This window comes from Ornithorhynchus anatinus, chromosome 6 (assembly GCF_004115215.2).
Source record: "Ornithorhynchus anatinus isolate Pmale09 chromosome 6, mOrnAna1.pri.v4, whole genome shotgun sequence".
Taxonomy (NCBI): Eukaryota; Metazoa; Chordata; class Mammalia; order Monotremata; family Ornithorhynchidae; genus Ornithorhynchus; species Ornithorhynchus anatinus.
In genome coordinates, this window is record NC_041733.1 from 26,658,893 (window position 1) to 26,681,228 (window position 22,336).

At 42.6% G+C, this 22,336-nt stretch overlaps 1 protein-coding gene across 4 annotated transcripts in view; it reads right to left on the reverse strand.

Annotated features, from left to right (window-relative positions):
- Positions 1 to 22,336, reverse strand: part of FGF13 (fibroblast growth factor 13) — a 335,613-nt gene that overhangs the window by 59,579 nt on the left and 253,698 nt on the right. For 3 of the 4 annotated variants that reach the window (XM_029067813.2, XM_007665951.4, XM_007665973.4), the window contains 2 exons: positions 16,601 to 16,711; positions 10,525 to 10,628 (listed from right to left, as the gene is read on the reverse strand). In XM_029067813.2, coding sequence (XP_028923646.1) covers positions 10,525 to 10,628; positions 16,601 to 16,711 — 215 coding nt within the window. Of the gene's footprint in view, positions 1 to 10,524; positions 10,629 to 16,600; positions 16,712 to 18,822; positions 19,069 to 22,336 lie in introns of those variants that run through there. The other variant, XM_001510510.5, reaches the window with a different exon arrangement.

A 22,336-nucleotide genomic window follows, 5' to 3' on the forward strand; every position in this document is an offset into this window, starting at 1 on the left:
AACAGCGCTTAAACACGATTTTTACCCAATCTTGCATCTCAGCCATTTCTAAAATTATCTGTACAGGACTTGCTTCTTAGTGCAAATTAGTGCAAAACAGCCTCTTAATTTTACGGCAAGTACAGTCCAATAGACCGTAAGCCTTTAAGGCAGGAATCGAGCTATCAATTCTACCATACTGTACTCTCTACCTCTTAGTACAGTTCTCTGCACACAGCAAGAACTCAATAAATACCACTAATTGCTTGATCCATCTCTGCATTTTCATATTTTCTGATGCCAATACAGATTTCAGAGAAGCAAAAGAATATATAATTAAGTTTTCATTACATCCTGCATTAAATTGCCCAAATGGAGGAGTAGATGCACTACAGCTGATCTTGGCCTTAGAGTGAAATAGTTAAGCGTTGCCTATGGACTCTTCCATAAGGGGGTCAGCCACTGCATACAAGCTTTTCTGCAGTTCCAGAAGGACTTGTATTCCTTGAAGAAAGTTCCAAAAATATGAAAGGAAGATCACTGGAAAAATATAACTTTCTGTAGCATAAATACCTACTTTTCATTTTGAATGTGAGGGCTAACTGGAAGACAGCTTCTGGAAATGAGAGACTGAGAGATAAAGAGGGAAAACAGGAAACACAAACCCAGAAGACAACAAAAAGAGAAAACAGATGAGAGAGAAAGAAGAGAGAGACAGAGTGGAAGCAAGAATGAGAGAAAAAAGACTAGAAGGAGAAAGACTGACATACTCAGAAAGAGAGGAAGGACAATGACTGAGATAGAGGGACTTGACTTTCCTCTAAATGGGCTGGACACATTGTCCCGCTTGGACCGGACAGTGCCTAAATATGGTCCCTAACTTGTACCTCCAGGGCTGAATGGGATGGCTGAAGTTTCCAAACTGGCCCTCAAAAATTTTTGAAGCCAACCAGAAGTGGGGAGGAGTTGAGAAGAATCTCTAGCCTGGTCTGGGTGATCAGCACAACAGCTCAGCCCAAGTGCTGGAAAAGTCTCCCTGCTCCCCAAGGGGCAGGAAGTTTCCCAGACCTGGCCGCCTGGTCCGTGGCCAGGTTGGGAGTCTAACAGCCCCCCATCCAGTCCCAATTCAGAGTGTAGGAAAGAAAGGCCCACAGCTCAACCCATAAACCCTCTTGGCCTAATCCAGAGAGGGCACAGGGAAAAGGCATGCCAGAGAAAGAAAATATGAGAGAAGCACCTTGTGCTAGCCCAAAACCAGGCTTGAGGAAGAGAAGCTCCCAAACCCATTCCAGAATTCAGCAGGAGCAGAAACAGCCTTACAAAGAAGTGGCAAGACCTACCTCGTCTGTAGCTTACAAAATCCTGCTCTTCACGGCCCCTGGGGGTAACATAAAACTTGCTTCCAGTCACTGCTAGGGTATGGAGAAATTCCAGCCCTAGTCATGGCAAGGACGGAAGAAGAGCTAAGACACTCACTTGCCTTTAGTAGGGAGAGTCAAGCCAAGCCTGGAGGCAGGGGAAAAGAAACTTTGCAATTTCTGGAAAGGTTGTTGCTCACTCCTGTGAACCCTTCTGTAGGTGGGAAGATCTGCAAGTGGGCTCAATCACTTATCTCCAGGTTCCACCTGGAGCACAGTCAATTACAGGGGAGAACTGGCCAAAGGAGACCTACTTACTGGGTGCAGAAGAAGCCTGATGACCATTTTTGAAATGGCTCTGAATTATGCATTTGAGAGAGGTCCAGGAGCAGATTTGGTCTAAGCCTGTGAACGGGACCTGAATTATAATCCCAGCTTTTCCACTTGTCTGCTGTGTGATCATGGGCAAGTCACTTAACTTCTCTGTGCTTCAGTTACCTCATCTGTAAAATGAGGATTAAGATTCTAAGTTCCATGTGGGACATGGACTGTGTCCAAACTGATCAGCTTGTATCTACCCCAGTGTTTAGTACAGTGCCTGGTACATAGTAAGTGCTCAACAAATACCAGAAAATTGCAAAGAGGGACCCAGACAACAGACTCAAAAAACTGGAGCTCTCCAAGGAGGTAGAAGCAGTGTTGTCAAAGAAAAACTACCAGAAAGACCTCAGTCAATAGGGGATCACAGACCTATTTTGAGGAAAATGCAAGAGTTGAAAAGGTTACCCTTGGGGATATGTATTAGCTCTAGAAAATTACAATTTGAACCTGTATTTAAATCAGAATTGTTGTCTAATTAAGGGCTAAGTATCTTAAACTATATAATACTAGTTTATAACCCTATCCCAAGAGTGACTGAGACTCAGAGATATTATAATAATAATAAATGGCATTTAAGCACTTACTATGTGCAAAGCACTGTTCTAAGCACTGGAGAGGATACAAGGTGATCAGGTTGCCCCATGTGGGGCTCACAGTCTTAATGCCCATTTTATAGATGAGGTAACTGAGGCACAGAGAAGTGAAGTGACTTGCCCAAAGTCACATAGCTGACAAGTGGCGGAGCTGGGATTTGAACCCATGACCTCTGACTCCCCAGTCCATGCTCCTTCCACTGATCCACGCTGCTTCTCTTAGATATGCTAAATACAAGTCAAACAGAAGAGATGGGGAATTAGGGAACAGACTTTTCTTGCTCCAGAAACCAGCCCTTCAGATTTGCTACTGGTTAATTGGACCCCAGAAAATTCCCTTGTCACTAAAATGTGTCCATCTTGGAAGCAATGGATGGTAGTGGTCATTTAGAGGGCAAAATTTAGGGGCAACCTCATGATGAGGCCTATATCCCAAAGGAAAACCGAAGGATTTAAGATTCCGGGTCATATCCAAGCCCTTGTGCAAATGACTTTTTGGGCTAATTTCAGTAGCAAAATGGGTGTTTAGAACGCTGCTCAATGTTAGAAGGGGAAATCAAGAAAAGAAGATCTGTTATCTTGACAGTTCACAGCCCAATCCATTCAATCAGTGGGAAATGTGCCCAGAAAGGTCAAACATATGACAAAAAAGCTTCACTCCCATAATGCCAATTGCCAAGGGAGTAGTGGCTTCCTTCATGTCTCTGGAGTTGAGGTGGAGGGGTCTAGGTTGTATAATTAGGGATTTAAACTTGCACTGAATTTCCTTTTTAGAGGAAAAAAAGATAAATAGAAATTAATCTGTTGAGAATGTTTTCTAAATGATAACGAAATCACCATTACTTAGTAGGGCCAACTTTATAAACGCAGCATAACTGAAACCCCTAAAGAAATAAAAAACAATTATCTGCTGGGGTTGACAATGAGTGCCTGACAAAGGTGCTGTTGCCATTACTGGAAGTTTTTAACTTCACTCAATACAGAGGATCTGATCATCTTCCGTGAACTGAGCACTACACTATGCACTTGGGAGAGCAAAATTAAATTAGTAATCATGATCCCTGATCTCAAGGAGCTAACAATCCACCGGCAATCCTGGCAAACTTAAAGACTTTACAGGTTAAGGTGAAAAACAGTAATGGTTCACGTTTTTACTTGTTTCAACTTTAGGATCCATTACTTTCAACTTTATGAAGTTAGTATACTTTATAGCACCAGCATCTCAGGCACCAGCAAGGGTGGTGGGAGAGAGAATATGGGAGCCTAAGAGAAATGGGAACACAATTCTCAAAGCCAAGATGGGGGGGAAACAAGGGGAAGTTTAAAGATGGCAGGATTACTAAAATTTGTGGAGTTAACTATAAAGGTTTTCCTTTCTTCAAGTGGACTACCACACTCTGGAGGTCAGCTCAGGTCTGCTCCTGAGCTCTCCAAAGTTTAAACTAAAAAGAATAGCTACAGGATGCTGAAAGAGGTTGGATTTTAAGTCAACTCCCATATTGACGTATTAAAACACGAGTTTTATCTCCCTGAGTATTTGGTCATTATTCAGTGCAATGCTTTTGAATCTATGAGCTAATGAAACAGTTTAAATTGTTTACAGGGAATGATTTAGCTGGCCTCTGGTCAGTTCATTATTAAATTTTAAACTTATGCAGTGTACAGTTTACCCTCCGGAATATTCCCAAGAATATTAACCCAAAGATAAAACTGTGTTCATGGTCTCTTCCTGTATAACTCTATAGAAAGTTTTTATCACATTCATTAAATTAGAAGCTAAATTTATTCCAGAAATTCCTCACATCACCTTCTCAGTGTAATTAAAAGATGAAATACACATTCTGACAACCTAAATCAACTGACCTGGTTGCTTTTATGACAAGTAAGCCAAAGTCTAATATAATGTTGGTATTTGTTAAGCGCTTACTATGTGCAGAGCACTGTTCTAAGCGCTGGGGTAGATACAGGGTAATCAGGTTGTCCCACGTGAGGCTCACAGTTAATCCCCATTTTACAGATGAGGTAACTGAGGCACAGAGAAGTGAAGTGACTTGCCCACAGTCACACAGCTGACAAGTGGCAGAGCCAGGATTCGAACTCATGACCTCTGACTCCCAAGCCCGGGTTCTTTCCACTGAGCCACGCTGAGATAAATGCTTACAGGAGGGCTAAGGAAAAAATGGCAGAAGTAAGGCCACTAGTCAGTCTGTACAGAATGTAAAAAAATCATCCTCTTCCCTCATAAACAAGGACCAGGTATCTGAGTTGTGCGATGCAACAGTGATGGGGATAAAGGCTAGGGAAAGAGAAAGCAGTTCTGTTTCAATACAAAGTGAGGTTTGCTGGATCTTCCCCCAACTATTTTGTTTTCTAACCAAGTGTAAGTCAGCAGTTCAACTCCTCACCCCATCAGGAGGGACCTCCTGCAAGCAACAGAGAGAACAGTGCTGATAAGGTCACATTTCAAATTAAAATGTTTGCAATATTTGTTTCAAAATGATAGGCAAGATTTGGAAATACTCTGAAATGCTGTTCTTCTAAATCAATAGTCCTTAACGGAAATTCTGAAGCACATTTTAATTGAATTCTTAGTCATAATTCTAATTCAATTTTTATTCACTCATCACCTGATCCCATATGTTCTAATTTCTCATAATCTCTAGTATCCGCCCTTTCATTTCTTCTTCAGCTGCTACCATGTTGATCCAAACACTTATCATAGCACACCTTGACTACTCCATCGGCAGCCTCACTGCCTCTTGTCTCTCCGCATTCCAGTTGATACTTCACTCTGCTGCTTGGATCGTTCTTCTAAAAGTTCAGTCCACATCTCCTCACTCCTCAAAAACCTCCAATAGCTACCCATCCAACTCAAAATCAAACAAGAACTCCTTGCCATCAGCTTTAAGGCACTCAATCAGCTCTCCCACTCATAACTTACTTTGCTGATCTCCTACACTAACACAGCCCCACACACTCCAACACCAGAATTTTTAGTGTAACTTGATCTCATCTCTCTCACCAACAACCTCCCTGCCCACATCCTCTCTCTAGCCTGGAACTCCTCCCCTTTCATCTCAGACAGACCACCTCTCTCCACAACTTCAAAGCCCGCCTAAAATCACATTTCCTCCAAGAAGCTTTGCCTAAGCTCATATTTCCCCATTCACTCTCCCTTCTGCATCACCTGATCACTTGTATCTGTACCCTCTAGGCACACGATACGCACCCCATCCCCTTAACACTTATGAACATATCCTTATTCTCTCCCATTTCCCCTATCTGTAATTGATTTTAGTGTCTGACCCCCTCTAGACTGTAAGTTCCTTGTGGGCAGGGATTGAGTCTCCCAACTCCATAGTACCTACTCTGCCAAGTGTTTAGCCCAGTGCTCTGCACACAGTAAGCACTCAAATAACACTGAGTGCTTGAGCATAGAAATTGGTTAAATACACGAATAAAACTTGGGAACAGAATAAAAGGAAGGGGAGAGAATCATATTTGTGCAAAATTGCGAATGCAGAGAAGTTCAACAATAAGCCTGCCAAATTGTAAGCTCCTTGATGGCAGGAATCATGTCTACTACTCTGCTGTACTTTTCCAAGCATTTAGTAGAGTGCTTACAAAGAGTAAGCGTTCAAGCAATTCTAGTGATTGACTGAGCACATTTCTCCCCCCCACACCCAGCAGAGCACTAACAGTGAACTCCATCAGGTGCGGAGCAGCAGACGGACAAGAGGCAGCCACTGCACTAATGGGGAAATCCCGTAATAATAATGTTGGTATTTGTTAGGCGCTATATGCAAAGCACTGTTCTAAGCACTGGGGGGGATACAAGGTGATCAGGTTGTCCTATCTGGGGCTCACAGTCTTCATTCCCATTTTATAGATGAGGTAACTGAGGGCCAGAGAAGTTAAGTGACTTGCCCAAAGTCACACAGCTGACAAGCGGTGGGGCTGGAATTCGAACCCATGAACTCGGACTCCCAAGCCCGGGCTCTTTCCACTGAGCCACGCTTTTGCAGGATTGTCAGCTTGGCCCTCTACTTGTTTTACCTACAACCCTGTTGAGCTCTGTTGAACTCTCAGCTTCACGGCACCAATGCCATGAAAAGTTTCTTCCCACTCCTTATTAGACTCTGGTGTGGTTCCTGACGATGTTACTTTTTTACTTTTCCAATAATCTCCTCTTCCCCCTTGAGAATATTTTTATTGCAGTTCAAGAAACTAGTAAAAATGTAATGCTCTAAAGGAGCAGAGGGAGGTATACACTTGAAGGTTAGGCAGAAGATGATAAAGGGCTAAATAAGCTAAAAACTAGAGTGAAATCCTACAAAATAAACATACAATATTGTTTCCAGTACTTTACCAAGCAGAAAGCTCTACTAACCAATATTTTTGATACGCCTTAAGCAGGGGCTATTTGGCCTGTGGATCTCTTGTGGAGAAGCATAGGGTGTATCGGAAGCTTCCCTTTCACTTTTGCATACACTTTCTGTTAGTCTAATAAGCAAAAACTTCAGTTCCCATTCTTCAGTGAGTTTGATCTTCTCCCAGGTGTCTGCTCCTTGAGTTTCCAGCTATTTAGACACCTCAGACATTTTCTGCATAACCCCTCCCCGGAATTCTAACATGTACACCAACTCTACTGCACTCTTCCAAGCGCTACGTAGTGTTCTGCACCCAGTAAGCACTCAATAAATACCAATGATCGATTGACTGATGGATTCCAGGAGGATGAATCCGAGAGCTGGGAAAGCAGCATGGCCTAATTGAAAGAGCACTGGCCTGGGAGTCAGAGGAACTGGGTTCTAATCCCAGCTCCACCACTTGTCCATCGTGTGACCTAGGGCAAGTCACTTAACTCCTCTGTGCTTCAGTCTCCTCATCTGTAAAATGGGAATTCAATTCCTACTTGTAGCCTTATGTGGTGTAGGGACTGTGTCATCTGATTTTCTTGTATCTTCCTCAGTGCTTAGATTGACCACTCAGAATGATCACAGCTGTGTATTTAAAGAATAAAACAACTGCTACACCTCCCTCTCACACTTATGCTAATACTGTCCTGGCACAAATTCCAGTGTCTTCAGAAAAATTTAATATTAATTTGAAATACATGGATATTTAGTTAGAGCAGGCATTGAGAGTAGAACGCTCAACCCATAAGGATGTTGCATTTATTCATTCCTTTGAGGGCAGAGTGCTAACTCCCGAGGATACTACACTTGACAAGACAGTTTCGGGAGCCGGTCACACACCAATGAAATGGAACCACCACTGGGACGCAGCCCAGCAGTTCACTAATAGCACACAATAACACTCTGAACAGTTCTGGAAAGTGAAGAATGCTCTAAGTGACTGCAACAACAAAGGCATTTAAGTAGAAAGAATACAGCAATTCAAATTGTATTTAGGTCAGGATAGCAGGTTCGCCATTTAGCATGTTACAATCGACTATAAGAGGTAACTCTCTCTAACAAACAACAAGATGAAAATGATCAGCAAAGAGCTGGGTTGGCTCTTGATTTATAGTGTAACTCTAACTTGCTCAGTGGTCCCAATTTATCCACCCTGCTCCCAGAGGGACTACAATGCACAATTTGGAAACAGTGAATAGATTGAGGACCTATTCCCACCACCCCATTCGCAGCTGGACGGGAGATCAGTCCCTGGGTGGAGCTGGCCTGTGCTTCTGCTCACCATCTCTTTCACAAATTTGCCATAATCCCTACCAGTTAGATTAGATTTTTCCTATACACTAAAATTTTAAGCCCACTTATGGGTCTCCCAGATATCTAAAGACTCTATTCAGCTTTCTACTAAATTTAGAAGAGCCTGAACTTTTAAATCATTATGATGCCTTAATGTCTTTATTTTTCTTTGTGTCAAGAAAGATTACCTCTGTTGAAAGAGAGACAGCTGACTACTCTCCCCCAACAAGAAATTCTAATTAGCTAATTCATCTATGACCAGGTTTATTATTTGTAGAATGAAGGGTGCATAAGAGCAGCAGCTGAAGTAATAACAAATCCAATTCCTGCCACTTTGAAGAGCTCTTCCACGTTTCTGATTTTGCCATTCCGAACGACAGTTATCAACTGATGAGGGCCCTTAGGAAGAAATGAGGAGAGAGGAATAACAAGACCAAGAGAAAAGTGAGAAAAACTGAGCCTAAGTGAAAACAGAGGGTGATTTTGAGAAAAGGAGTAAGAGATCAATTGGGAAAAAGGGGTAATAAATGGGGAATATAAACAACTAGAAATTTGTCAAGGGTGAGGAAATAAAGAGACTCTCAGATCTATTAAAAATAAGAGTAAAGTTCTGGAAAACAAGATAGTGCGGGTGCATTCTCCTCTTCACTTGACATTGCCGGGATCCTAAAGGCTGGGTAGAGTGCAGGCTGTCCTGCTAGCTGGATGAAGCATCCCTGTCTGGAGGAATCAAAACTAATCTAACTTAAACTTTACACCTAAGAATTTTTCCAAATATCCCTACTGTCTTGGCCCCACCCCAGCGCTTAGTACAGTGCCTGGAACACAGTAACTGCTTAACAAATACCATTATTATTATTAGTATCTGTTTGGCAGGCTTATTGTCTAAGAGGAAAGGAGTTGTGTTTTGCATACAACATCCAGGATGTGACTGTCTCTCATATGCAGGAACTGCACCATTTAAAAACATTGTGATAATCTCTGAAGCTGCAGGGACTTCTTTTCTCCTTCTTGACCTGGGCTACTGGATTAGCAAAAATAAGTGTCTTTGGGCTACTGGCAGAAGGAAATAGCAAGAGCCATTTGGAGTGTGCTGATGATAGATGAGAAAATGGACAGGATTTTGGAGTTTCAGCAGGTAGAGAAACCAATCAAGTCTTGAAATATTGGCCTGGTGAAGCTGGGGATTCATTAAGCCCATCAACTGCTACTCTTTTAACTTCCCTCTCTCCTTCACTATCGTAAACAGTAAAGCATGTCGTTCCTGTCTTATGGGCCCCATGCCTCTCCATTCCAGAAAAAAGCAGAGGAGAGGTACTACAGTAATAGTGTGGCCTGGAAAACTGCATAAAGAAACACAGACTAATTCCTTAGGATTATTCATCTTCTTTGGCAATAAATGACTTGGTGACTAGCTTCCTATATGGAGTAATTCATTCAGTATGTCATTCTTTTACAAAGCATCATGTTTTTGTATTTGGAAATAAGTATTAACCTGCCTGGACACACAGGACTGGACCAGATTCTCTCTCAAAGAACTATCACTCTACATTTTGTGACTTGAATTTAAATTTTATATATATGTCTATACACACATATATAATGGTATTTGTTAAGCACTTACAGTGCCAAACACTGTTCTAAGCACTGGAGTAGATACATAGTAACCAGGTTGTCTCACATGGGGCTCACAGTCTTAATCCCCATTTTACAAATGAGGTAATTGAGGCATAGAGATGTTAAGTGACTTACCCAAGGTCACACAACAGGCAAGTGGCAAAGCCGGCATTAGAACCCACAACCTCTGACTCCCAAACCTGGGCCCTTTCCACTAAGTCACGCTGCTTCTCAGCTATGCTGCTGTAGCCCTAGTTTTTAACTTTGGGCCTGTGCCTTTAAGTATTTTCTAAACAAAAATTCCTGTAAATCCCACAATTTACTAAGTTTTGGCTCATGTGGATTATAAAGAGAAGGTTTCTATGTTTTACCTTATTCAAAATATGCATAAAATGGAAACATACCTATTAATTCACCAAGAAGAATGTAACCCATTTATTACATATCAGGTATTTATTATATTGAGTCAAAGATAATATTTTTAGCAACTATTGCAAGGAAATTACTGGACTCACTTCTAATGGTCTTCTATAACCCTAAACCCATCTGAACAGACGTGCCAATTAACTTCAGAAGCAGAAAACTAATAGCCCAAATTTCCAGGTACACAAATAAAAACTCTCCCTTTCCCTTACATTGTGAGCTCCATTAGAGATGTGTACTATGTCCCAGCATTTAGTACAGTGCTTGGCGCAGAGTAACCACTTAACAAATACCATTATCATCACCACTGTCAAAAGCTAACCTGAAGATGAAAAGCCAAATTTCTGTGCAACCCATTTTTCCATTATTCACAACAAGCTGCTTCCACTATATGTTTCAATTAAAAATCAAATATATTTCACTTTTCTATTAACAGAATAAACACCTCGCATAAATACTTACTGATGTGTACAGGTATCCTTCACCGTTCATGGCCAAATATAATTTTGTTTGAACCCCTTGAATGGCCACCACACGTAGACCCACGGGAATGAGGTTAAACAAAGCTGAGGAAGAAAACAATTTAAACAAAATGTTACAATTTTGAATGTAATAACCAGTAAAACATTAAAGTACTGTATCTTCACTTTGTCATTCTACCTTGACAGTTAAAAGTAGGTGCTGAAATGCCCATCATATTATATACAAACATCCCTCCACCTGTAGCGGATCACCTACATTTAGAGTTGCAATCACATTTCAGAGATGTTGTTTAAGCATTTTTTGCATTCAAAAGACAACGTGGCATGGAATTGAGATGTGGTACAAAAATGATTCATGAGATAACAACAAAAGGGCCAGACAATTCAACAGTTTTGTAGGTTTTGAGGATGTGTCTAACTAAATGGACAAGTCACAGCCCCGGACTTCTGTGAACAGATAAAACGTTTCATTTAGGTCGATGTATGCGTTGGGCACCAATTGAGCAGCATGAGAATACTGCCGCTGGTGGAAAATAATGATCCAGAGTAGTGAGTTCCCAAATTACATTTATGCAGGATCAAAGCATCTGAAACCTTTCTGACCTGGTAGAAGCAAAGGTTAGCTACTGCACACTTCACCTTTGACACTGCTATCCCTGCACACTGCCTGCCTCGGAGTCTTCCAGCTACAATGGTCTAGGTGAGAAAGGGACAGCTGAAAAGGGAGGAGGGAGGCAATCACGGGTACTTTCCCCTTTTCCAAAGTAAGAATACTATGAGAAAGGTGGGGAAAGAAGAAAAGGGGGCAGAATTTGCAAATACTGACTCCGCATTTAGTATTTTCGAATGAAATGAATTCCTAGAAGGCACGTCTGTTAACAGATGTAACAACTGTCTAGTGGGGAATCTCTACACTGTGGTTGACTCTTATTGTGGAGGTTTTAGTTGCAGCTGTTTTATTTCAATTTTTACATAAAGTCCAAACCTCTTGACTATCTCCATCTCTCAACTAGGCACTGTACAATTATCAACTCTTCACCAAATTTCGTAGAAAAGAAATCTGCGGGCTAAACAATTTGTGAATTTTATCCATGTGAACTTGGGTTTAATTCACTACACTTACTGCTTTGTGACGGCCAGGTGACTTGGACTTAGAATCTATGTCTTGGTTACCCTATCAGAACAGAAACATATAATTTTTTTTGTTTCTTTGAAGTTCTGGGAAAAAGTGACAAAACAGGGTGCATAAAACCCCACTTTTATTCTTCAGCAAAAAAAAAACTAAGCTTCCTTTGCAATATTAAAAATAAAGGTAAAAATGTGCAGAGTTGGAGATGACATAGCAGTAACATAATGAACCAAAGTGGCTATTTTAAGGGTTTCATATAAATATATAATATTCTGATCATTCCTTATTTCAAAGATTTATGGTTTCAAAAGTCTCTCCTTACAAAATGGGATTCATAGCCCTAATCAGGGTAGCACTGCGGGGGTCAGAGCAGAAAATAGGGCTTTGGGAAAAAAATATATTCAGAGGGGTCTCCTTAAAGCAAAAAGGAATCCTCAATGAGACAATCAGGGCCTCTAGATGATCAGACTGCCTAACCTCCCAAATGGTCAAATGGCATCGCTCCTGCTCTGTGACTTCATCTAGACCCAGAAAAGGGCAATTAATTAAAGCTGTTTGAAAATGGTGAGCTTCTTCTTCTCAGTGTGACTGGCAAAAACATTCTTGCATATTTTAAGAGGGCACTTCGCACTGTAATAAAGTTTTCTTATACTGTACTCTCCGGAGGGCTTAATAAATATGATTGACTGATTGAAATCAATATAAAAAGATAACACCCCAAGGTTTAGCTTTGGTTGTAAACGTTCAGCTTAAGGAGTTGCATACAAAAGTTTTATTTGAAACGAGTTTGGGAATAATTTATTTTTATTTGCAAAGAAGGAGCAAGTGGGCAACCAGCTGGAGATAAAGAGTCCTTCATTCTTCTGTTAGCTTTTGTGTGAAACTTACACCCAAGCTCTCCGACAAGCACACACCACTCCCTGAGGAAAACTGGTGGGTGTACTCCCCCTACCAGCTGTCTACTCACTCCCACTCTGTGAATAAAAATAAAGCGGTAAAGGTTTAAACATTTTGCTTGCCACAAAACAGCGCATGAACCTTCGACTCGAGAGTTATAAGGCAAAGTTTATTTATTTTTCCTCAGCAAAGATGTTCGTATGGAATAAAAGTCATTCTGCTAATGTTTTTGTGGGAACTGGGATAGGCCAAACCAGGTTGATAATTCTTCTGCCAGTGGCTAAGCATACCTTACTTTGATCAGACTGGGACAGGCAGAAAGGAAAAACTGATGAGAGATTAGGGATTTATTTTTGTGAATTCTGGAACAGATATTTTGCTTAAGCTTGTACTCTAGTTGAAAATACAAGTTTTAGCAACAAATGTGACTGACGACATTTTGATTGATTTTCAAAACATTAAAAACAGGACTTTCCATTTTTTTGAAAATTGGATTCTTTTTTTTTAAAAAAAAGAAAGCTGCTCCAATGCTACTTCTGGACTGCTTACTATATTATTGGGTTCTAGTAAATGTTTATCATTATAAGTAACGATAAATCATGCTAATAGGATCATTGATCTGTCAAATGAAAAATTACACACAAATCCATGGGAAAAAAATCAATCACAAACATTTTATTTAAATGCTCAAAAATATCTATGCTCTATAAAAAGGTTTTATTTTTTAAAAAGCAAGTATTAAGAGAAAATAGCTCATTATTGCCAAGCTAAATTCTCAAACCCCATTAGGACAATAAACTCAATATTCTTATCCACCAAACATTTTACCCAAAATGGTAATGAGAAAAATCAACTCTCATTTCACCTCTCCATATTCTTATCTGCCTTCTGACTTCTACATTAAGTACTGTGAAATGTCAGCTTATTAAAATTCTTACTGGCTCGTTATCCAATTACAAGTCCTGGCATAGGGATGATGACAATACAGAGTGTTCGATTTGAAAACATATAAATGTACCACTGAAGGTCAAAGTGTGTATCTTCAGGAGACTACAAAGTATTTTTTATGCTCTTTGGTAAAATATAATTACTTTTTAACAGATAGATGTTACAAATCTGGACATGAAGGAAACACCATAGAGAGAAAACATTTTTTAAGACAACTCTGGGATTTCCCTTATATCTATTATTATTACTGTTATGGTATTTGTTTAGCGCTTATTGTGTGTCAAACGCTACTCTAAGCACTGGGGTAAATGCAAGCTAATCAGGTCCGATAAAGTCCCTGTCCCACATGGAGCTCACAGTCAAAAACAGGAGGTGGTATTTCATTCTCATCTTACAGTTGAGGAAACTGATGCACAGAGAAGTTAAGTGACTTGCCAAATGTCACACAGCAATTGTCAGAGAAAGGATTAAAACGGAGGTCCTCTGACTCCCAGGCCTGTGCTCTTTCCACTAGGCCACACAATTGCCCTACTCTAGCTACACACTGGAAGAAGAACTTTCATCCTCTAAACTATAGCTGCTTTTACAGCATTATCCTGCAAAATACTGTCCTTTTTCAGGACAGGATTTCTACCAAACTTTCTGTGCAGACTCCCCAAGAAGTTAATCCAGACACAATTTATGGCTTTTGGAGGTTTAGGGTGCTTAAGACTTCCCCAGAGGCCAAAGTACACTTCTCAAAGGAAAAGAATAAAATTGTTTCATAACATAATTTGGGTATATGATCTATCATAACTCTTCACCAAATTTGTTCTTGACTATTTAAAAAGTTAAACTATTCTCCAAAGGAACATGGTCTCAGGACTGAGGAGCTAAGTGAAGGAATTCATTGGAGTGCAAGTGGTTTGGGCCCCGCCACTCACACCCCCTCGTCCCCATCAGTCACTTTCCCGATGGGATACGGAGGGCAAAGAGAGAGAAAGTGGGCAACACATTACTGAGTATACAAGGAGTTCTTTTTTACATGTTGGACCCACTGAGAGCAGAAGTGATTGCAACCCAATGCTAAACCTGTGCTCTACGACCTGTGCCCATGACCCGGCAGGCCTCGTTAGCCAGTGCGGTCCTTGCTGCCTACAATAGCTATTTTTCCAGATTCCTGCTGGGCCTATCCACATCACAAAATGCCCCATGTGGTTTTTGGTCAGAATCCTTCACTAAGGATGGCCGGCACTGAGTGGAAGAATCAGGACTACTAGAACTACTAAAAGTCTCCTGGTCCTCTGAGCCACGTGTGATTTATAAAGGCTAATTTCTGATGCTTATTTTATTTTGATTGACATTAAGTTTTGTAAAAAATCTGTATACCATAAACTGAATTCACCTGACCAAACATATGGGGGAGAGAGATGAATTTGGATGATGGTGCAGGGAACTAATTTGCTTTAATCATTCTCTTGTCCAGTATTAAAATGTTTAATTTTACTAATAAATTGGCATAAGGTGTTGGCAGTGAAAATAGTGTGATGAATGGACGGCTACTGGCTTATACTCTGATGATAACACCAACTTACTTGACTAATTTGAATCACTTAAAGCTGAAATCCTGAAAAGCATTTGACACAATTTAAAATAATGACAACAAAACTGCCAACGCTTCTGAAGAATGATTCTGAATAATTACATAAAACTTTCATCTATCACTTTCATTGTATTTCAAAAATTTATTGTATTATTGAGGATAAATTTATACTGCTTAAAAAGCATTAAGCCATTACATCCCTAAAATTCTTATAAAGGAAACTGAGCCACCGAAAAACCAGCAGACTTGTATAAAATCACCCAAGAAGTAAGAGATGCAAGCTGCTTTGGTCTTAAATAGAATGACACCATTCTTTCATCATTATGATTTTACATCGATAGAACACTACCACCCAGTTGGGGGAGGCGGGGCGGGGGGACTTGCAGTGGTACCTTTTTTATTGTAAATCTGGATAAAATTAGGCTGATGTAATCTTTTTATATAGGAGTATTAAAGTACTTTCTAAAGTTAAATCTGTGTACAGCAGTATGTCAATCAGTAGCAGCATTAAGTGGAGAAAGAAATAAGTGGGACACATATGAATGTGTTTATTTTCAAAGCAAGGTTTCCCGATAAAATTTTAGAGCTGCTCAGGAATTAAAGCAATGACATGAACAAACTTTGTCTAAGTGACTGATGTCCACTGAGTACTACCATATTATTATTATCTTCACTAGACTGTAAGCTTCTTGAGGGCAGGAATCGTAACTACTAAATCTACTGTACTCTCCCAAGCTCTTAGCACAGTGTTCTGCACATAATAAGTGCTTAATAAATACCATTGGTAATCTTACTTTCTATAACTAATAAGCAGAAATGCCTGAAGGCTTACTTTTAACCAGCTGAATACCCAACATACTGAAGCATTTTAAACTATGGGACGCGAAACTTATTTGAATTTCTCAGTTTTAAAAGGGCTGCGAATGAAATGTGATGGAGTTATTCATATCAATCTTTGAATTTCAGTTCTATCTTCGATGAAACCCTGGTTCAAAAAGAAATAAACCATTTTACCTAGCTATCCAAGATACCTGTAATGCTAAAAATCACAATTAAACTCAGTTGTCGGCCGCAATAAAAAAGAAATGGGAGATCTGTAACACTGATGAATTCTCATAATATGAAAAAACTACTCTCTTAGAATGACACCCTTCTTAAGGGTGGAGATAACGTTCTATTTCAGTCACAGTGTGTGGATGAGTAAATTTTCTGTTGGGAAAATGTAATAAAATCAAAAGGACTGCTATGAACCTATCCAGAGTACCATGGAGATGACATTTGGGTTGCCTTTCAAATGGTGTCAACATTACTTCCTGTGGTTCACTGTTTTTAATTGGTTTTGTATTCCCCTTCCTATTAGTAAAATCTGGAAAAACAGAGTCATATAAGGTGAATGTTGCTTCACCCATCACGGGAGTCCACAACGTCAGTATGTAACGATAAAACACCACTTGCGCAACACACCAGGATCTTACAGTGTATCTGTCTGGAGCAACTTACCGTACGTACTGTCTTCCTCTTTTGTGCCATCAATTGTTCCATCTGCTTGGAGCTGCAAGTTGAATCCTTGCCTGCTGTATAGTTTTGTTACTATACCCTTAAGCTGAGGCTCTGCAAAGAAAGCAACAAGGAGGTATAAAATGTGCAACCAAACTGGACAGTTCCAGATTTCAAACTACCCATATCCTTCAAAAAACTCAGAATGAAAGATGTTAAAACGCACTGTCTTTCAAGAGTTCCTAGGAGAGAAAAAAAAATCACTTGATTTTGAAAACGATTAATGATTCTTTATAGAGTAATGCAGGTAACACATTCAAGTCGCTTCTAGAGAGTACAAATTCTAACACAGTGTGTCACTTGGCTTTCAGAGTTGTCCTCTATCTCATTTTAAGATTAGGAATGTGCTGGCAAACATCATATTCTGCCTTTTAACAAGGTGTGATCTCTCATATGGAAGGGAAATGAGAGCTACTGAGATAATGTGGGAGTCGCATGCCAATCAGGGACCAAAACATACAGCAGCTACCGAGGTTTGCCTCAGAACTCACTTTTAATAAAATGAAAAAGCCCTCCTAGAAAAATTCAAAAAGCACATATCATCAGGAACAATGTTCTCATTCAAGACATGAAATGATATAAAGGGATTTAGGTGTTGAATAGGTATCTGAGAGTGAGAAACCTACCGACTATTAAAAACCAATTTTGAAAGCCATTCACACTTCCACGCTAATTACTAACCAAATGGAAAGCCAAAGCCTTTACTGAGCTACAGAATTTCTTCACAAGAATTTTCAAATTTCAAACAGAAATAAGGACACAGCAGCGAGAAAAACACACACATCTTTACTGAAGCCAGAAGTCCGCACTGAAATAACAGTCACTTGATGACTCAAGCTACACAGTGATGTTTTCTAGTAGACTAGGTTTAGAATTAGCTTAACCCTCAGCTGATACACTGGGGGAAATGAGAAGCAAGCTTTCCTATTTCAAGAGCTCCTGGAAATAATCATCTACATAGTGCAATGTATATTTTCAGGTGTAAGACAGTTGAGTGTTCTGATTCCTTGTCATACGTACCCGGCATGAAAATGTGAAAATGATCTTTGGGACATGTATCTGATCGAGGCATGTGAGATAAAGCGTCACTACCTTAGTCTGAGCAGGGATACCGCTTCCCAGGGACACCAAAACGTGTGTAAAAGGTACCTAGCGCCTAACACTCTCTTGCTACTCCTATTTCCATGCCGGCCCAAGGCTGTTGGCAATGTCTAGCTCCCTCCACCGCCCCGCTCACTGGGGAGGTGCACATTTCAGAGGTGCCCGGCAGCGATCTCACAGCGGGAAACCTGCAAAAAAAATCCCAACGACCCCGTTTGCCAGATGCTCAAGGGAACCCACATCCCCTGGACAGGGAAACTCCACATCCCCTGGGGCAGGCACACCTATTACGAAGGAGTGCAAGGGGGAATTCCCGAGGTTTCCCCGATTAATTAAGGCTGGTGCAAACGAATCCTAACTCTCTTTCCCTTTTCAAAGCCCCACTGAGAGCTCACCTCCCTCCAAGAGGCCTTCCCAGACTGCGGCCCCCTGCCCTCTGCTCTTCCCCCTCCGCACTGTGCTCATTTGTATATATTATTTATTACCCTATTTATTTCGGTTAATGAGGTGTACCTCCCCTTGCTTCTATTTATCTTGGTGATGTCTTGTCTTTTGTTCTGTTTCGCTCGGCCGTCTCCCCCGTTTAGACTGCGAGCCCGTCACTGGGCAGGGATGGTCTCTGTTGCCGAACTGTCCCTTCCAAGCGCTCAGTACAGTGCTCTGCACATAGGAAGCGCTCGATAAATACTACCGAATGATGAATGAACGAAAGGAAGGGGCTGCCGGAGCGCTGTTCCCGGGCCGGTCCTGGCCGGGCCACGACGCCCGCCGGGGGCTGCAAGGGGGCTTTCCCTGCATGTTGCACGCATGAAAGCTGTGGCCTGGCTCTGACTCCGTTGCGTGCGCTGTGGCTCTCCCCCGGCAGTGGCAATGCAGCAAGCGTGTGGCTGTCACCAAGGCGGCGAGAAATCCATCCCCTTCCCACGCACGACTCCCGACTGGAAGGCAATCCCCTCCGATGGCTGGGCGACAGCACCTCCAAACTCCAAACCACCCCAACCCGCCTCAAAAAACCCATCCCCGGGCTCCCCCCAATAGAGAAATGACAGATTGCCCCCGCAGACCTGGTCTTCTCCTTCTTCTCTTCTTGGAGCCAAAGAGTTTGACCCGGGAGAAGACATTCAACTTGTTTTTGTCGCAGCTGCCCTTGCTTTTGCTGGGGCTGTTGACACACTTGCAGGCGTTGGATTTCTCTCGCTCCCGGGCTTGTCTCTTCTGGCGGATCAGGGAGCTGGCGATCGCCGCCGCCATGACCACCACCACCAGCACTAAATTACCAACCACCACCGCCGCCTCTCTTCCTCCTCCTCCTCCTCCTCCTCCTCCTCCTCACCTGGCCGTCAGACCCAGGGGCTCCCGACAGCTGGCATGTCTTCTCCCCGCCCCGGCCCCCGGGAGGCGGGAAGCAGACGAACCCCCGGGCCGAGCTTCTCCCCACCTCCAGCCAAACCGGGTGTGGAGTTGGGGCTGCGATCGGTGTCGGCTGGAGCTTCTCTCCCCTCTCCCCTCCCACCCTCCACCGGCCCGGAGTCCGGGATTTTATTCCTCGCAACTTCCCGCCGCGGCGGTCGGGAGAAGTTGGCGCCTGAGCGGGTCTCCGACGGGGCTCAAACAGGTAACCGGTGGCATGGTGTCTGCGCCGGGGCCGCCTCCCTCGCCCCGTCCCCCGGGCTTGCACAGCCCTCTTCGGAGAACACCTGGCAAGGGGGGGGCGGCGCTCCTGGATCCCTTTCCCGCTCGGTGGGGAAAGAGGGAAAGCCGGAGGCACAGGGAGGGAGTGCTGCTGCTGCAGCTGCTCCTGCTCTTGCAGCTGCTTCTGTTGCTGCAGCTGCTCCTGCTGCCTCCCGGAGCCTCAGCGGTCAGCTCGGAATCCCCCCGGGAGCTGCAGCCCGAAGGACCGGTCCCCCCTGCTGGAGCTGGGATTTCGCATGGCGACACTTGTGGAGGCAGAAAGCTCCCAGACGGGCTCAGTAGTAGCAGCAGCAGCAGCCGCAGCAGCAGCAGCTTGCACCGCAGCGGAACCGGCAGCTAGTGCGCGCACACACATATATGCACACACACATGGACACATGCACACTCACGCGAGCACCCCCGGAGGTGCCACCCAGTGGTTTAGGCGGATTTCTCATTTCCCATTCTAACCCCAATCACCCCAAATCTCCTTCCTTCTCCATTGCTCCGAGGGGGCCCGAGCTACAGCCTGCAGAACTGAGGAGAGATTTTAAATCAGCGGATTTAATCATGCTTCTTCATTTCTGCCCCCCTAAGCAATGGCGTGTTTCCTTTCCATCTTCCCAAGACTTTTTCGTTGAAAACATCTTTGCGCCTTCACCCATCCCTATCTCTCTCTGTCTCGGCCATACACGCACGATTGGCTTTCCTCAATTACAGTCAAGGACTGATTGATGAACTCTCAATCGATATTGCTCTGATGTTTCCCAATCTATTGGAGGGAGAGAGGATCCCCTCCCTCCCTCCAATATATTGGGAAACATCAGAGCAAAGTTCAGATTTTGAGCATGAACCCACAGTGGTTTCTGGCTGTATGATCTGACAGGCCTCACACAGGAATCCTGCCAGTTTAGGGAATCCACGGCAATCCTGTTACATGCTGAAATGGGCATCACCGGATCCCTCTGGGCCCTTCTGACTCCCAGTACTGCCTCCTCCTCTTTCCAGGTTCAATCGATATGCTAAAGTAGGCAATAGGTGCACACTTCATCTCTCTCCTTTTTAGCCCCTGCAAATGAGTAAATCACCTCTGAGGACTTTCAGCCAATCAACAGTATTTACCGAGTGCTTACTGTGTGGAGAGCACTGTTCTAAACGCTTGAAAGAGTACAATGTAAACAGAATTGGTAGACACATCTCCTGCCCAAAACGAGCTTACAGTCTAAAAAACTAGTCAGGCTCATGTTCAAAACAGAAATCTTTATTCTTCCCACCCAAACTCTAGTCTCTCCCTGTCTTTCCTATCACTATAGACAATACCACTATCTTCCCTATAATAATAATAATAATAATGGTGGTGGTATTTGTTAAGCACTATGTGCCAAGCACTGTTCTAAGCACTGGGGTAGATGTAAGGTAATCAGGGTGTCCCACGTGGGGTTCACGGTCACAATCCCCACTTTACAGATGAGGTAACTGAGACACAGAGAAGTTAAGACTTGCCCAAAGTCACACAGCTGATATCTCACAAACATCAAAACCTCGGCATTGTCCTCTTCTCATCTCTCATTCAACCCACATATTCAATCTCTCACTACATTACATCGCTAAAATCCACCCTTACCTCTCCATCCAAACTGCTATCACACTAATCCAAGACCTCATCCAATTCCACCATGACTACTGCGTCTGCCTCCTCACTCACCTCCCTGCCTCCTGTCTTTCCCCACTTGAGTCCATACTTCACTCTGCTTCATGGATAATTTTTCTAAAAAAAAGTTCAATCCATGTCTCCCCACTCAAGAACCTCCAATGGTTGCCCATCCACCTCCACATCAAACAGAAACTCCTGAGCACTGGCTTTAAAGGACTCAATCAGTTTGCCCCCTCCTACCTTACCTCACTCATCTCCTACTACAGCCCAGCCCACACACTTCACTCCTCCTCACAGTGCCCAGATCTCACCTCTCTCACCCCAACCCCTTTTCCACATCCTCCCCCTGGCCTGGAATTCCCTCCTCGCCCATATATGCCACACCACCACTCTCTTCACCTTCAAAACTTTACTGAGGTCAAATCTCCTCCAAGAGGTCTTTCCCAATTAAACCCTTTTTTCCCCAGCTTCCTTTCCCTTCTGTGTCATCTATGCATTTGGATCTGTGACCTCTGCACATTTGATATTTGTCCCACATTCAACCCCACAGTACTTATGAACTTATCCTTTAATTATATATTATAAATCATTTATATTAGTGTCTGTCTCCCCCTCTAGACTGTAAGCTCATTGTGGGTATTCATTCATTCAATAGTATTTATTGAGCGCTTACTATGTGCAGAGCACTGTACTAAGTGCTTGGAATGAACAAGTCAGCAACAGATAGGGACAGTCCCTGCCGTTTGATGGGCTTACAGTCTAATCGGGGGAGACGGACAGACAAGAACAATGGCAATAAACAGAGTCAAGGGGAAGAACATCTTGTAAAAACAATGGCAACTAAATAATAATGTTGGTATTTGTTAAGCGCTTACTATGTGCCGAGCACTGTTCTAAGCGCTGGGGGAGACACAGGGGAATCAGGTTGTCCCACGTGAGGCTCACAGTCTTCATCCCCATTTTACAGATGAGGGAACTGAGGCACCGAGAAGTTAAGTGACTTGCCCAAAGTCCCACAGCTGACAAGCGGCCGAGCAGGGATTCGAACCGAACAAGCACATAGTAAGCGCTTAACAAATACCATCATTATTCATTCAATCATTCATTCAGTTGTATTTATTGAGCACCTACTGTGGGCAGAGCACTGTACTAAGCACTTGGAAAGTACAGATCAGCAATAAAGAAAGATAATCCCTGCCTACACCGGGCTTTTATTACGTAAGTTTTTTTTTTAATTTAAAGAAAACGAACAT